Source organism: Euprymna scolopes, chromosome 5, assembly GCF_053919585.1.
Source record: "Euprymna scolopes isolate OS-2025 chromosome 5, ASM5391958v1, whole genome shotgun sequence".
NCBI classification, from domain to species: domain Eukaryota; kingdom Metazoa; phylum Mollusca; class Cephalopoda; order Sepiida; family Sepiolidae; genus Euprymna; species Euprymna scolopes.
Window position 1 is genome coordinate 85165048 of NC_136486.1, and position 14793 is coordinate 85179840.

Consider the following 14793-nt stretch of genomic DNA (forward strand, 5'->3'; position numbering starts at 1 on the left):
CAACGTTCTTGAAGCATGGGCGATAGCTTTTGTCCTACCATCCTCATACTTGTGAAGTAATACAGCGCCAACACCGTAATCACTGGCGTCCGTTGCTAGTATTAGTTCCTTTTCTGGATTGAAATGTGCCAATGCTAAGTCTGACAGTAGACATCTTTTGATATTTTGGAAAGCAGATTCACATTCCTTATTCCAGTTCCATTTAACACCCTTTTTCAGTAACTCGTTAAGAGGAGCTCTTAAATTATGTATGTTAGGGATGTAAATTGCATAGTATTGAACTAATCCCAAAAACGATTTTAATTTTGTCACTGAATCTGGAGCAGGCATCTTTTCAATTGCTTCAGTCCTTTGTGGATCCGGTCTTCGACCCTCTTTGTCGATTATTTGACCTAGATATTTAATTTTTTTTCATAAAAAAAATCGCATTTTTCTGGGCTCAATTTAAAACCAAATTCCTGTATTCTTTTGAACACTTCTTTTACATGCTTCTTATGATCTTGCAAATTTTCACTTTTAATTAGGATATCGTCAAAGTAGGCCATTGAAAATTCCAACCCTGCCAGCATCGTGTCCATAATTTGCTGGAAAATAGCAGGAGCAACCTTTAATCCAAAAGGAAGCCTCTTTAGCTTAAAAATGCCCTTATGAGTATTTATGCCTAAGTATTTGGAGCATTCATCGCTGATCTTAATTTGCAAGTAAGCATCTGAGAGGTCTATCTTAGAAAAAATTTTTCCTCCGTTAAGCTTAGAGAACAGATCTTCTGCGGACGGAAGGGGATAATTATGGTCCAATAGACAGTCATTTAAACCCGATGAAAAATCTCCACAGACCCTTATTCTGTTATTTTTTTTCTTTACATACACGGTTGGACTTGCCCAATCTGTGTGGTTAACTTTTTCAATGACTTCCAGTTGTTGAAGTCTATCCAACTCTTTTTCGATTGCGTCCATCGCTGAAAAAGGCACATTCCTTTTAGGCTTGAATACTGGAGTGGCATTTTTCTTTAATTCAAATTTTGCCTCTGTCTTAATACAGAGTCCTAGTCCTTCGGCAAAAACATTGGGAAATTCAGTTTTCAAATCCTTCAGGAAGTCTTCCCTTTGGTTTGCTTTTTCTGCAGTTAAAACGTTACAAAACGAATTTATGGGTTTCTCCCATAAATTAAACAGGACAATCCAATCTACCCCAAACAGGCATGTATTCTTTCCTGGTACGACGTACACTTTGGATTTATGAGTCTGGTTAGCGAATGTCACTTTGCATTTTAATTCTCCCTTGAACTCTAATCTTTTGCCGCACACACTTCTCGCCGTCTTTCTGGTTTTCGTTAATTCAGGTCGACCTATCCTTTTCCATATATCTTCATTTATAATACTAATATCTGCACCGCTATCCAGAAGCAATGTAACCAGATGTCCATTTATCCGAACATCAACATATTTCCGTCTTTCGCAGCTTTTTTCTTTATTCATGCGAAGCGTATTTACATTATCGGTCCCTTGTCTTTTCTTCTGGGCACAGTATGTTCCCTTGTGACCTCTGAGACCACATTCATAACATATTTTGTTCCTAAACCAGCAGGTCTTATTGTTGTGTCTTAAACTACCACAACATTTACACTTTAGCTTTGGGTCTTTGTATCCTTTAAGGATCCTGTGTTCTTGGAACCTGGACTTTCTTGTGGTCCCTTGCCTTTTTACTTGCTGCACCTTAAAAATATTTTTCTCTTCAATGCGAGTGTTGTCTTTCTTTATGTTAATCAGACGTTGACACTCTTCAGTGACTTTTTGCAATGTTATGTTAGGATCCGCCTCCATAATTGTTAGGATCCGTGAACGTATATCTTTGTCCCTTGGTGCTGTGAGACCTTGTACAAAGATTAAACATTTAAATTGGTCTGCGGAAATTTCATTCAATTTAAATGATTCGCATAAACAGTTCACAGTGCAAGCATATTCTAGATAGTCTTCAGCTTCTGCCTTCTGAATGTTCAAACATTTGTATCTAGAGTGAAATAGGCTATCCCTTTTATCAAATATTTTCGACAAGGTACTAATTGTTTCCTCGAACGAAACCTCCTCCGGTTTTTTTGGTAGAATTAGATTTGCATACTTGGTGTTTTCATCAGTACCCAGTTTTTGTAGTAGCAGGGTAACTTTTTCCTCATCGGTCCAGTCTAAACATCTTTTCGTAAAAATTGTTTCGTATCTTCTGTAGTATGCAGGGAAAGTAACACCAGTATCCGGGGAGTAACGAAATTCCGTTAGTGAATTTGAAATACCCTCGGCAGAAAAATTAGTCTTCTTCCCGGTCGACGTTAGAATTAGCTTTTCTAAATTCTTTTGCTGTGTCGACATTTGTCGTTGTAGTATGTTTGTTTGTTCTTGTTGTGCCTCTAAAGTTTTTTGTGTTCTTTCTTGTTGTTGTTGCAGCTGTTGCTGTAGCTGTTGTTGTTGAATTTGTTGTTGTTGTTGTTGTTGCGCTAAAAATTGTTGAGTCATTTTTGTCTGTTCCTGGATGCTAAGGGCTAGAGCCTTAGTTAACTCTGCTAATTGTTCCATGTTAGCTTCTAGTACAAAAATGTCTTTTCGAATTCTACACAATAATTCCAAAGAAAAATCGTAAATTTACGTATATCGTAAATTAGTAGCAATATGCAGACACAACACGTTTCAACAAAGTTCATCCATAGTAATTCAACAGGCTTTGTAAAATAATTCTTTTTTTTTTTTTTTTTTTTTTTTTTCAACAACGTAAGTTCATACACAAAATATTTCTTACTTCCCACGACAAATAGTTCCAATTATTTATATAAAGGCAATAACAAACAATTAATTTTCCCAAAAAAAAAAAAAATATATATGGCTGCCGTTCCCACGTGGCATAAAATGGTACAATAGTCGTTGTATTTATATTTTTTCTTTCGAAACTCGTAATCCTTTAGTGTAGTTTCGAATTCAACTTGCGACCATTTTTTTTTTTTTTTTTTTTTTTTTTACTTGTCAAAATAAATATAAATTCCACTTTACCTTGAACATGTTTCTATAATTTCTTGTGAGTTCTTTACGAAGAAAAATCCGTACTTTTCGCTACTTTAGGTAGGAAAAATTTTTAAATTCATTGACGCACGTGGTCAAAAATCCTTGTGTAGTTTGTTTTTTTCGTAAAACAAAAAATCCTTGCATTGTACACAGTCCTTGGTACGGTAATTTATCTCTGTTAAGAGAAAGAACATCCTTTCGTCGCCATTGTTATATTCCTAAATACTTAGGAAATAAAGACAAACGTGAGTTACACCGAGTGGTATGTGTACTGGGGTTTATTTATAATACAGAAACGTAAGGCTGCTCGCCTAAGGTAAATAGAAGTACATAGTAACAAGTATGGGGAAGAAAGTCTGATAATCAACACGTAAGACTATCCGTCTTACTGCGACTGCTTGTCTGCCGCTGTCTGCCGCTGTCTGCCAAACAGTCCAATATATATATACAGTTTGTAACCGGTGTATAGCCAGTTATGTTCCTTCACAACATCTATGTTCCATAAACTTCTAAGTACAATTTTTAAATTACTTGAATATCTAGATATTTTCTGATGAGGGTGTTGGGATTGATAATCTTGTACTAAAACTATTCATGATTCTGAGAAAGAATTAAGGATTCATGAAAATCATGATGAAACAAAACTCGTATCTTACATCTGATTATAAAATATATCCCTTTCTTCCATGACCTCATCCAATATAATGATACCATCTATATTTTGATGAGTAAAAATAGCAAAAAAATAGGACAGAAGTTCAAGTTCATTCAGTAGGTGCTGATGCATTTATTCTCTCCAATTAAATGGTTTTTTTGATTTGTAATGGATATTAACAATTATAAAAGTTAAACTTTAGTTTCTTCTTAGCTTTATTTGAGTCCAGTCTTTTTCACTATAGAATGTGAGTTACTGAATTGCTAAACTTTTAGGGGACATTTAAAAATGCCTTATTATGGTGATATTTATTTATTATAAAGTTTATTCTTGAATATTGACATTCATAACATTTTCTCATTTCATTGTGAAAAACTTTTAATTCATCTGTTTTTTTTAAACTTGTCTAAGGAAGCCAGATTCAAATAATTCTAAGAGCTATTGTAAGGTTAATTTACTCTTCCTTATTGACTTTATTAATTTACACCATTTTCTGCAATCCCTATTCAAGTTATTGACTAGTTTTTAGGTGCTCCAACCATTTTTTGCCTTTGAATTTTTTGTTATCTCCCCCTAATTGATTTTCTTCAGCTTACCATTAGTAATAAATTTTCTATAGTATTTTCTTCTAAATTCCACACAATTCTGTAATATGTAATCTGCAACAATATAAAGATGTATCATTTTCTCGGATTACTTATTACTACTTAAATAAAATTAAAAAAGGTAAAAATGAATAAAAGAAAAAGAGGAGGAAACATTTCAATATCATGTTGATTACCTAAAGAAGACATTTTTATTTCAACAAAACAATTCATAGTTTCTTTATATTTTTTCTCAAAAAGTTAATGTATACAACATTCAACTTTTACACAAAACAATAAATTTGCATTTTACAGGATTGAGTTAATGGAATTTGCTGTCACTTATTGCACTTCTGACATGATTGAACCAATTTTACAAACGAAGGCACATTTGGAAATGCAGGTAAAGTTTTCCAAAGTTCATAAGCATTGTTATCCGTAAACCTTATACGAATGATGGATTTGTATGAAAAATGTTTATATATATGTAATATCATTAAAATTAATCTCATTATGAACTTGTTAATGTGAATAAACTTATCCAAATTTAACCAATTTTTTTTTAGAATATTTAAACAAATATACAGATATTTTTACATGGAAATAAATAATGAAAATATTAAGGTACTTGTACAGTTTAATCAAGACATTAAAAAATGAAAATATCGGAAAAAATATTGTTTTGAACTGAAGATCTCCGAAAAAAATTTCACTTAATTTGATCGAGTAGTTTTTTTTTTTTTTACGGCGGAAAAACACGTTTTTATGAGAACGCTTGGGTTTTGTTTTAATTTTTGTTTGAATTGCCACGGGGAGATAACTCCATGTAAAGCGCCGACACTCCCTTCCCATCTTTAATAATAGCTTTTGTTCCTAAAAATTGAACCTTTTGCTTGGTATCATAACAAATTGTTTTTTCGCTGTAAAAAAAAATCTACTTGATAAAATTAAGTGAAATCTTTTTCAGACAACTTCATTCCATAATGAATACATACAATTTAAACTTTTTTTTGATATTTTCATTTTTAATGTCTTGATTAAACTGTACAAGTACTAATATTAATAATATAAATATTAAACATAATTTACAAATACTAAATATTTTATTTAATTATATGCATACTGAATACTAAAGCCATGCATATTCAAGTTATCATTTTCTTACAAACATTAAAATGCTGCAAACAAACAACAACGATGCTAAATGGAGAAAACATCATTATTTAACATCGTTGTTTACTTCTTGCAGAGCTCAACACTTGTGAGGCTTTCCCATTTATTTTTCGCCACAGTATCTTTCAAGTTCAATTGTCACTGTTTGAGTTCATTTTATGTAGTCTGCCTTGTGGGCTTCTTTGATGGTTATATCCAGTACAAATGTCTCTTTCAATAGGTCTCCACCTTTCTTTCTATTGGACTGGTTGTACCATCTTAGTCAACATTTATCAGTACCAAGCAGATTTAAACAAGGTTTTGCCAATCATTGTACAAAGCATTTCTCTATTGTGCCAAACCTTTATTGCATTGAAAACTAAGTTGCCATATTTAATGAATTAGAACTTATTTTAATTCTTCTCATCTTAGAAACCTAAATTTTTTGTCACCATTGTATGTTTCTTTAAAATCTAAATGCATATTTTATTTAAAAAAATGAGAAACTGATTTCTTTATAATTTCTTTTTTACTTTTCTTATTTTATCCATATGTGCTACTAGATTTTCTCAACATATCTAAATATTGACATGACACATATATAATTAGAAATTTTTAAAACTTTTTTGTAGTTATTGTATGACCAAGTGAGTGCTGAATTGGGTAATTCCTTGTCTCCGTCAGAGAAGAGTGTTGAGATGAGTAGCAGTCAAAATGGTAGTGATCTGTTTGATTTCGTAATGCCTGTCCAAAGCCTTCCAACTTCTCTAGCAGTCATCAATCAAACAAAAGAGATTCTGATGACTGCTGGCCAAAGGACCAAGAAAGAATTATCATCCATTACAGATTCTAAATGGTGGCAGAGTACTATACAAAATTTAGTGAAAAAGATTCCTGCACATGGTTCCTCATATCCAGAAAATGATGATGAAGAAATTGAATTCATTAACAAAACTTTTGATGCACAAGGTTGTCATCCATTTTATGCAAAACTTATTGAAAACAGTGTTTCAGACAAGGTAAGACATTCACTTGTTTATCCTTTCAGAAAGCAATATTTGAAAATTGATTATACAAAATAGCTTCCTAATAATAAAATACTTTATGAACTATTTTAGATATCTATTTTATATTACAAATACTCTATTGAACCGAGATTCAGAATTTGTTCTTTTTTATACAAGCTTTATTCATTAGTGACAAAAGTTAAATTTGATTAAAAAATTTGTTAAAAGAAAATAAAAATCACTTTCTAGAATACTTTAGACATGAGAATTTTCTGCAAATTAATAGTTCGTCCAGATCAATGAAAAATATTTGTATGTTGGCTACTAATCTCAATGAACCAAACTATTATCCTTAAAATACAAAAAAGATTTTCCTGTATTAGTACTATATAAATTGTACTATACAAATTGTGGCGAGGGAAGGGGAAGGCAATATTATTCAATTTTAAATACTACATTAATTATTTGATATTCTTTCAAATTCTTTTTATTAGTTCATCTATTATTTCATTGAAGATGTGGAAATTGACTTCACAATACTGAGTTGGATGAATTCTACAGTCACTGAGAACAAGAGAATATAAACTAAGAGTGTTTACGAAATCATAGTGAAGCAGTGAATTGATGCCTTCGTCAGGTGGTAACCACGACGGATAGGAATCACTTCCTATTCATCGCGATTACTACCTGACGAAGGCCAGAGGAATAGTTGGCTGAAACGTTGTGAAACAACTAATAAAAGATGAGGATAATAGTCCGCAATAAATATAATTAATAAATAATACTCATCTCAATGAATTCCAATTAAAAATAATAAAAGCTGATTGGTCATTAATGAAGAAGAAAAATCCCCAGAATGGCTGCCACAGTAATAGAGAGCTAGAAGAATTATATATTATGCACCATATTTTATATTTAGTACAGAAGTCTTGTAAAAGGCAAACAACTGCAGAGTAGTAAGTAAGTATCAGATGTCAATCGACTTACTCTGATCTTCGTAAGATTAGGATTACAATCAATTTGATGAGTTTAACTTGTGAGGGACCCGGTGTGCAGTTTGTATACCGGTTGTATAGCTGGATGTGTGCGCAGTTTGCTTATATACATGTTACATTAAAAAGGCATGTTTCTATAATTAGCAATACACATGAAAAAATTGAAATAGCTTGAAATATTTCAATATTGGTATGCATAGAAAGAGCTTGATGAGCTAAGAAAGAATCTTTTTAAATTTTTAAAATCTGATTAAAATTAAGGAAGTTATGGCTATTTTTGTGCCTCACACGTTTGGATATTTTCCCCTCTTTAAGACCATATGCGTTTCGTCACATTTTTTACACTACTTTTTCAGTAAAAATGTCATATCTTTGTTAAAACACAAGACTAAAAAATGAAATTTACTGTATAAGTGTATTTTTGTACAAGGAATCAGAATATGCAACTGAAAATCTCCCAAAGTTTATGGTTTCCAAATAATCTGCAGTAAATGTGCATAAATATGCAGCAATTCCTTAAAAATGCCATGTATCCATAAACAGAAAAGAAGTTGGAGAACTCAAAGTTGAATTGTAATGTGCTTTATGTACAAAAAACTTAAATCTAAACATAAGACCATTTAAAAATGAATATATTGCAATATTTCTTTGGTATTATTGTAGATTAACACCTTTTGTTTAACCCCACTCAACTCCTTCTGACCACCCCTCCAAAATGTGATTCTAACTTTTTAGGAAATTATGTATAAAATGCCATGAAAAACTTTAATGAAAGATAAACAAATTATTTTAGAATTGAATGTAAAATAATTTCCTATTACAGATCATTCTAGCATTTTAGGGCAGTTAACTGTTTTTTTTTCTATGGGAAAATATGCATGCTTTTTTTTTTTTTTTTTAAGATGATTATGTGTAGTTTTAAAAGGGTTTCTATGCAATGAGAATATGTGGAGGGTTGCCATTCGGACTTTGAATTAATTGTAGGGCTAAGGAAAATTATGTGTGAACATACTGAAAACTTGACAGAGACAAAGCTAACAAAAACAATATTAGAGGGGGGAGCGGTTAGTTTCACAAAAATTTAATGTAAAATAATTCACCATTTCCTGGCCATTCTAGCATTTTAGGACAGTTAACCAATTTATTTTTATGTGTATTTTCTTTAAGGAAGGATCTATTTTTTGTTTGTTTGTTTTAGATGCTTGTATGTGGCTTACAGAGGTATTTTGTTAGAGGGGGAGGGGGGCTTGCCACTCGAACTTAGTGTTATTGTTAGGGTTAAAGAGTGTTTTAGGAGGAGACTTGCCACACATAATTTGTATTAGAGGTGAAGTTAAGAGAGCTTTTTTTCAAAGAGAGCGTTCATCACTCATATTTACTGTTAGCGGTTCATAATTATTGGCTTTATATTATATATTTAGTTTTAATTTAATAAGAAACTGCGTTGCGAAATTTCAAAGAAAATTCCATAAATTTGTTGATTTCTATTTTCGAGGTTGAAGGTGTTAATTCCATAGGCCGTTTATACTACGCTGGAGCAGGTTGTAAAAATATCTTTCGCTTAATAAGTAGAAAAAAAAATTAACGAAATAAAAAGCTTCCTAATTGTAGTTTGATGTGTTTTCTAACTGCTTTTAAAATTTCAAGAATATTGATATAGATTTTGAGGGTTTGTATTACTATACACATAGATTCGAAAAAGTTGTCAAAAAAACAAATATATAACAAATGTTATCAAAAGCAAGTTACTTTTCTACCTAACTGGATAATTTTTTAGTGTTTTTATTTAATGTAACATGTTTATTCAGCTTGAAAACAGTGTTTACCGATGTTTTGGAAAATTTTAAATGGCGCCCGCCGCCCGACTCTCTTGAAACGGTAAGTTTGTGGAAAAGAGTTAAAAATAAAAAAGTAGACAAAATACTGCTAGAAACTCGCTCAATATATGTTACCGTGACATAGGCTGACATTCGGTGAGTTTTTAACAGTATTTTGTATAGTTTTTTTTTTTTAATTTTTAACTCCTTTTCTCAAACTTACCGTGTCAAAGAGAGTCGGGCCGGGCGCCATTTTTAATTTTCCAATACATTACATCGGTAAACACTGTACGTTTTTCGAGCTGAATAAACATGTTACATTAAATAAAAACACTAGAAAATTATCCAGTTAGGTAGAAAAGTAACTTATCTTGCCTTTGATAACATTTATTTGTTATATATGTTTTTTGACAACTTTTTCGAATCTATGTATAAACGAGATTTTGATACTTATTTTGATTTTGAAAAAAAACATTTGTGGCTGTTCGCAGTAAAACATTGTTTTAATTCGCTGTTAAAAACTAATTTAAAGAATAAAAGTGCATGCAAGCTATATATCTACAAAAGTTTATTTTGTTTTTTTTAACCATGTTTTTAAATTTGACGAAAAAATGTGAGAAATTGCAACAGATTCATAATGCCGAATTGGTTGGGATTGTTGTTGTTATTATACATTCTGAAAACCGAATAGTTCTAAACTAATGTTATTCTGATAACAAAATAGCTCTAATTAAACATAAGAACATTTATATTCATATTTCATTATGTTTTCATTTTGTTTCATTTTGTTTTTCTTAATTATTTTCATTATGTTTCATTTTGTTTTTCTTAATTCGTTCTTGAATAAAAATTAAAGAACGCGTGTTTGTTTATGCACTGTGCTATGGCTGATTCTACAGGCTGTAGCTGCTGCTGCTTCTAGTAATATTAACTTCATTTGACCAAATTCGATAAATAGAAACAATTTTTTTTTTCGGGTAGGTCCTTTTAAATTATCAATTACCGCGGTCCTACTCAACATAAAATAATACTTTTAATTGATAAAGATAGTAAAAAGATTGATTTACTTACTACTGGGTGTCCGAAGAATTTTTTTTTCAAAATGTTCGATACTCGGCATGTTAAAGTCTTATTTTTAACACGACAAAAAAAGAAATGGTCAAAAATATTTCGGACACTTGACAGTATTAAGATTAACACCTCTTCTTATTGATTCCCAAATTTCATGACGAAATTCTTCATACAATCACGGTACGGACCTTTAGAAAACGGGGGGTCATTACAAAACCTTACCGAAAACGCCATTTTATGACGTTCACATTTTTATCACTTTATTTGCTCAAAACTCTTAAAATATATAATGTACATTCATATTTATTAATTCATTTGAAAGTATATTCATTTCCGAACAAAACAGTAGTAATTTGAAGACTTGAAGTGCTTTGGTTTAAAAAATATGGCTATTTTAGTAGAACTACCTTGAAATCTGTGATTATCCAAAGCGTTTTTTCGTCCGTGTGTATTACTACTATAATACTCCCCACCAATTAGTTGGAGACTAGAGGAGTAAAAAGGTTTACGACAGGAAAATATCACAAAGAAAGTAGAAAAGGTTGTATAACTGTGGAATGGTCACAGGAACAACTTATGAGTTGAGTGCGAGTGTTGCAGTCATAGACTATATTGCCGTGGAGTCTGTGAAGCATGTGCAAGAGTTAGCACACTAGGTTGAAGTTAATTCGCATTGGTTGCGAATGTGTCGACTATGCACTTATGGTCGCAAGTGGGTCTGCAAGGAAATTGGTCCGTCCATAGAAAACTGTGTCAATGCTGCTCAGGTGATCGGCGTACTCAGTGGGTCGGTACGGGTTTGAACGTCCAGGGATGAGTGTCTTAGTGTGTGCGATGCAGCTTACTCATGTTGGCTGGGGAACTTCAGTGATGTGAAATGAAATGAGTTGTGAGATTTACAGTGGTTGGTGAGCATCTTTGTGGATTAATGTCAGAAAGAATTGATATGCCGTAAGATATTGCTAAGGGTTGATATGCCGTAACAATGTGAGCTTGACTTATTTCAAACATCAATATGAAGTCAGGAAAAAACTTAGTGTTTTTGAGATGATTTGTTGATGAGACAACGCGAGTTGCGTGTGTGTATACGCACATGGCCATTCTTGTTCCCTTTGTGTGAATGCATAAAGATGAAATTATTGCTATTTTTTTTTTTAAATCACGTGGTGGCTTGATGTCGCTTGCTCCTTTCATTGTATGACAAAAATGAGTTTTTCCGGTGGTTTGTTGCCGCACATTCTCCATTATAAAATTGAAAAGCTGAATAATTTTTTTTATATATATATGCACGCATGGCGGAAAAATAAAATTATTTATATAGACAGCGAAGAAAAGGTTTGAGGGTTGTAAAGAAGTTATTTATTTATTTTTACTTTTTTTTTCTGTGTGCACGTGTAGCGAGAAAAATGTGTGTGTGTGTGTGTGTCTATCAGTGTGCGTGAGGTTGACGCCATTTTTGGTACACATGTGCATTAAGTATTGACTAGTTGTCGATATGTCAGAGAAAAAAGATATTTCTTATTTTCTTTTTCTTATTTTCTTTATTATTTTTTTGTTATTATGCTTGTTGAGGAGAATGTTCAATTGTTGATGTGTAAATGCAGTCGTCGTGGAAGTCATGGTGTTAGTGAATGACGAATATGGCCTCCTGCGTTGGATAGTTTTAACATCGGGATTTACCAGTTTGTGGGGGACCCGGTGTGCAGTTGGTATACCAGTTGTATAGCTGGATGTGTGTGCGGTTTGCTTATATACATGTTACATTAAAAAGGCATGTTCCTATAAACTATTAATATAAGAGTTATATACTTGACAATGATTGATTTTTGACCTGATATATAAGGAATTGCATCTGGAAATGACAGCGGGGTTAAATTCAAATAACTTATGTTTTTTTACTTCTGCTTTCTGCTTAGTGGAAGTAATGCTGGTGTATATCAGGGAAAAATCTTTTCTGATTAATACGTATGTAATTCTGGTTTAATTTTAAAACTTTATGTAAAAGATAGTTTTTACTTTTAAATGCTTCTTTTCCAAAATGGTTCTATTTTTAATAAAATATGTTATAATCAAAATATATTGTTTTAGTCTTTACTTTGAGATGTTTTTTAAGTATGGTTTTATATAATAAAAAATATATTTTAAAAATTAACATAAAAAATAGTCTTTACTTTGCAAATGTTTTTTTATTACATACACATCATAAAAATAGGTATCAAATAAAGAATATTTCTGAGAAAATTGATTTCAGTTCTCTGGCACCAGAAAAACTTGCAGATGACTATAAAAGTTTCCTATGCTTGTCCCTACCAATTAAACTTGCATAAAAAAGAACAAATTCTGGAATTCTGGTTCAACAGAGTATTTGTAATATAAAATAGATATCTAAAATATTTCATAAAGTATTTTATTTTAGCAAAAAAAAAAAATGAAGAAAAAGACCAATCAGTGTGGTTAAATTCTTAATTATAAGGAAACTGCAAACCATTTGTAAGCATTAATTAGAATGGACTTGGTATATACTGGCATAACTTCTGCTAAACAGAAAATGGAAGTCAAAATGACATAAGTTTATTGAATTTAACAGATAACTGTTGTTGTAGAAGAACTGGACAATGTGATTTAAGAAAGATATCTAATAATAAAGGTGATGATAGAAGTTGCATAGATTTCTACTCAAAACTCCACTAAGCAAATATAAAATAAAATGGAACATAAGAACATATTGCAAGGCAGCAATTGGGAAATGGAACAATGTAGCAATACCGTTGGACAATTAAAAGGAGGATACCACTAGTAGAAGCAATGTTTTGTACAACAAGGCACCCAAGGCCAGACATGAAGAATACAGTAAGAATATAGAGGAAGATTTTTATGTATCAATTGGTGCACGTGAGAGGCATCAATGATTCAAATTGGGGTGAACTTAGGTGAAGATAATCAATGCAATATAAATGAAAGGAGGGGGTGATAACTGGAGTGCAATCATCTAAAAAGCTAATAATTAATAGAATCCATTGGCATATTTGAGATTTGAAATATATTCACTCAGTTAATGAGGACATGAGCATAGAAACAGAAGATTGTTTGTGAATTGGTCCGTTGTTATTTTTTTTTTGTTGTTGTCAGGTTGAAGGTTGTATAGTATTTTCCCATAATAGTTTTTTTTACTAATTATTTAATTAAAATTATTAAACAATTTGTTTTTTAATTTTTAGAAAATTGCAGATTTTGAGAAATTTGAATGCACACTTCCTCAATTGGTAAAGACAAGTAACAATATATTACGAACAGCTAAATTGGAAGAAAGTCTTACAGAAGGAGAACAATATAGACCAACAACAGAAGGTAAGATTACCTCATGTTTAATTTATGTTGATATTATTTAAACTATATTGATCCAAAAATGATTAACCTCATATACTGGCAGATTATTAATCTAATTCTTTGAAATTTTTTTTAGACATTAGAAAGATTAGAAAAGGATTATTTAGTCAAATTTAATAATTTAAGTCTATAATTTATGCACAAGTTTCAATATTTCATCCAAATAGCACGATTTAATTCTACTGTATTGTTGATACTGGATTCTGGCTATTAATTACAATTGCCTCATTTAAGGTCAAATTTCCGTTGTTTCTACAGCGACTACAATGTCTTTGATATGGCAATTTTTTAGGTGTTTCTTTACTAATCATAGTCATCTGCTCTTTAATGCATATATGGTGATTTCAGACTGTGATTCCAATGTCAGCATTATAATTACAGTTGAAATTCTACCAGATATGGACTCATACAAAGTCCGAATCGTTTCCAATCGAATTCTTGTCCATTTTTCAGCTAAAACACTCTCTACTTCTTATGATGTTGCACCATTTCCATTTTTTTTCCAGCGTGGCTGTAGCCGAGATTGAACTTACTACACGAGTTTGTAGTGTAATTCAAATCTTGTTGGTAGCTAAATATTTGATGCTTTGCCAGGGCCATCAAGGGTATTTTTTATCATGAGGCCATCACTAGATGGGGTGCCTACCACGGCTTAAGAGAGTCCCATCTACCCTAGAAGAATAGACTGCACCAGTTTCTTAACTTGGTATTTTACCTTGTGGTAATGTTGCACCATAAATGTTCAATAATATTAAGATCTGATGGCCATATATGTTCACTATGATGTGGGCTGCTTTCACATATGATGGGAGTGGATTTGCAACCATCTGATGATAGGATGAACTTGCCTTGTGTACTCTTCACGAAGTCACGACTACCAATGTTTTTCTTATTTTCTAATGTGGATCACAATTAAAGTGAATTGGAAGCAGAAAATGTAATAACTGACAAAAAAACTGTTGATAATTTTAACAAGTTTTTTTTTTAGAAATAATTAAGATGTTGTAAATGCATGTCTTTACAAATTCAAGTTAAGTGGCCTCTAATTTGTTTAATAAGATCGAACCAGTTGTTTGTA

General features: G+C 31.7%; 1 protein-coding gene across 3 annotated transcripts in view; it reads left to right on the forward strand.

The window, feature by feature from the left end:
- LOC145276919 (NBAS subunit of NRZ tethering complex-like) overlaps window positions 1-14793 on the forward strand; it is a 199874-nt gene that overhangs the window by 126327 nt on the left and 58754 nt on the right. For all 3 annotated transcript variants that reach the window (XM_080128386.1, XM_080128388.1, XM_080128387.1), the window contains 3 exons: window positions 4602-4689; window positions 6071-6457; window positions 13547-13676. In XM_080128386.1, coding sequence (XP_079984512.1) covers window positions 4602-4689; window positions 6071-6457; window positions 13547-13676 — 605 coding nt within the window. The remainder of the gene's footprint in view (window positions 1-4601; window positions 4690-6070; window positions 6458-13546; window positions 13677-14793) is intronic.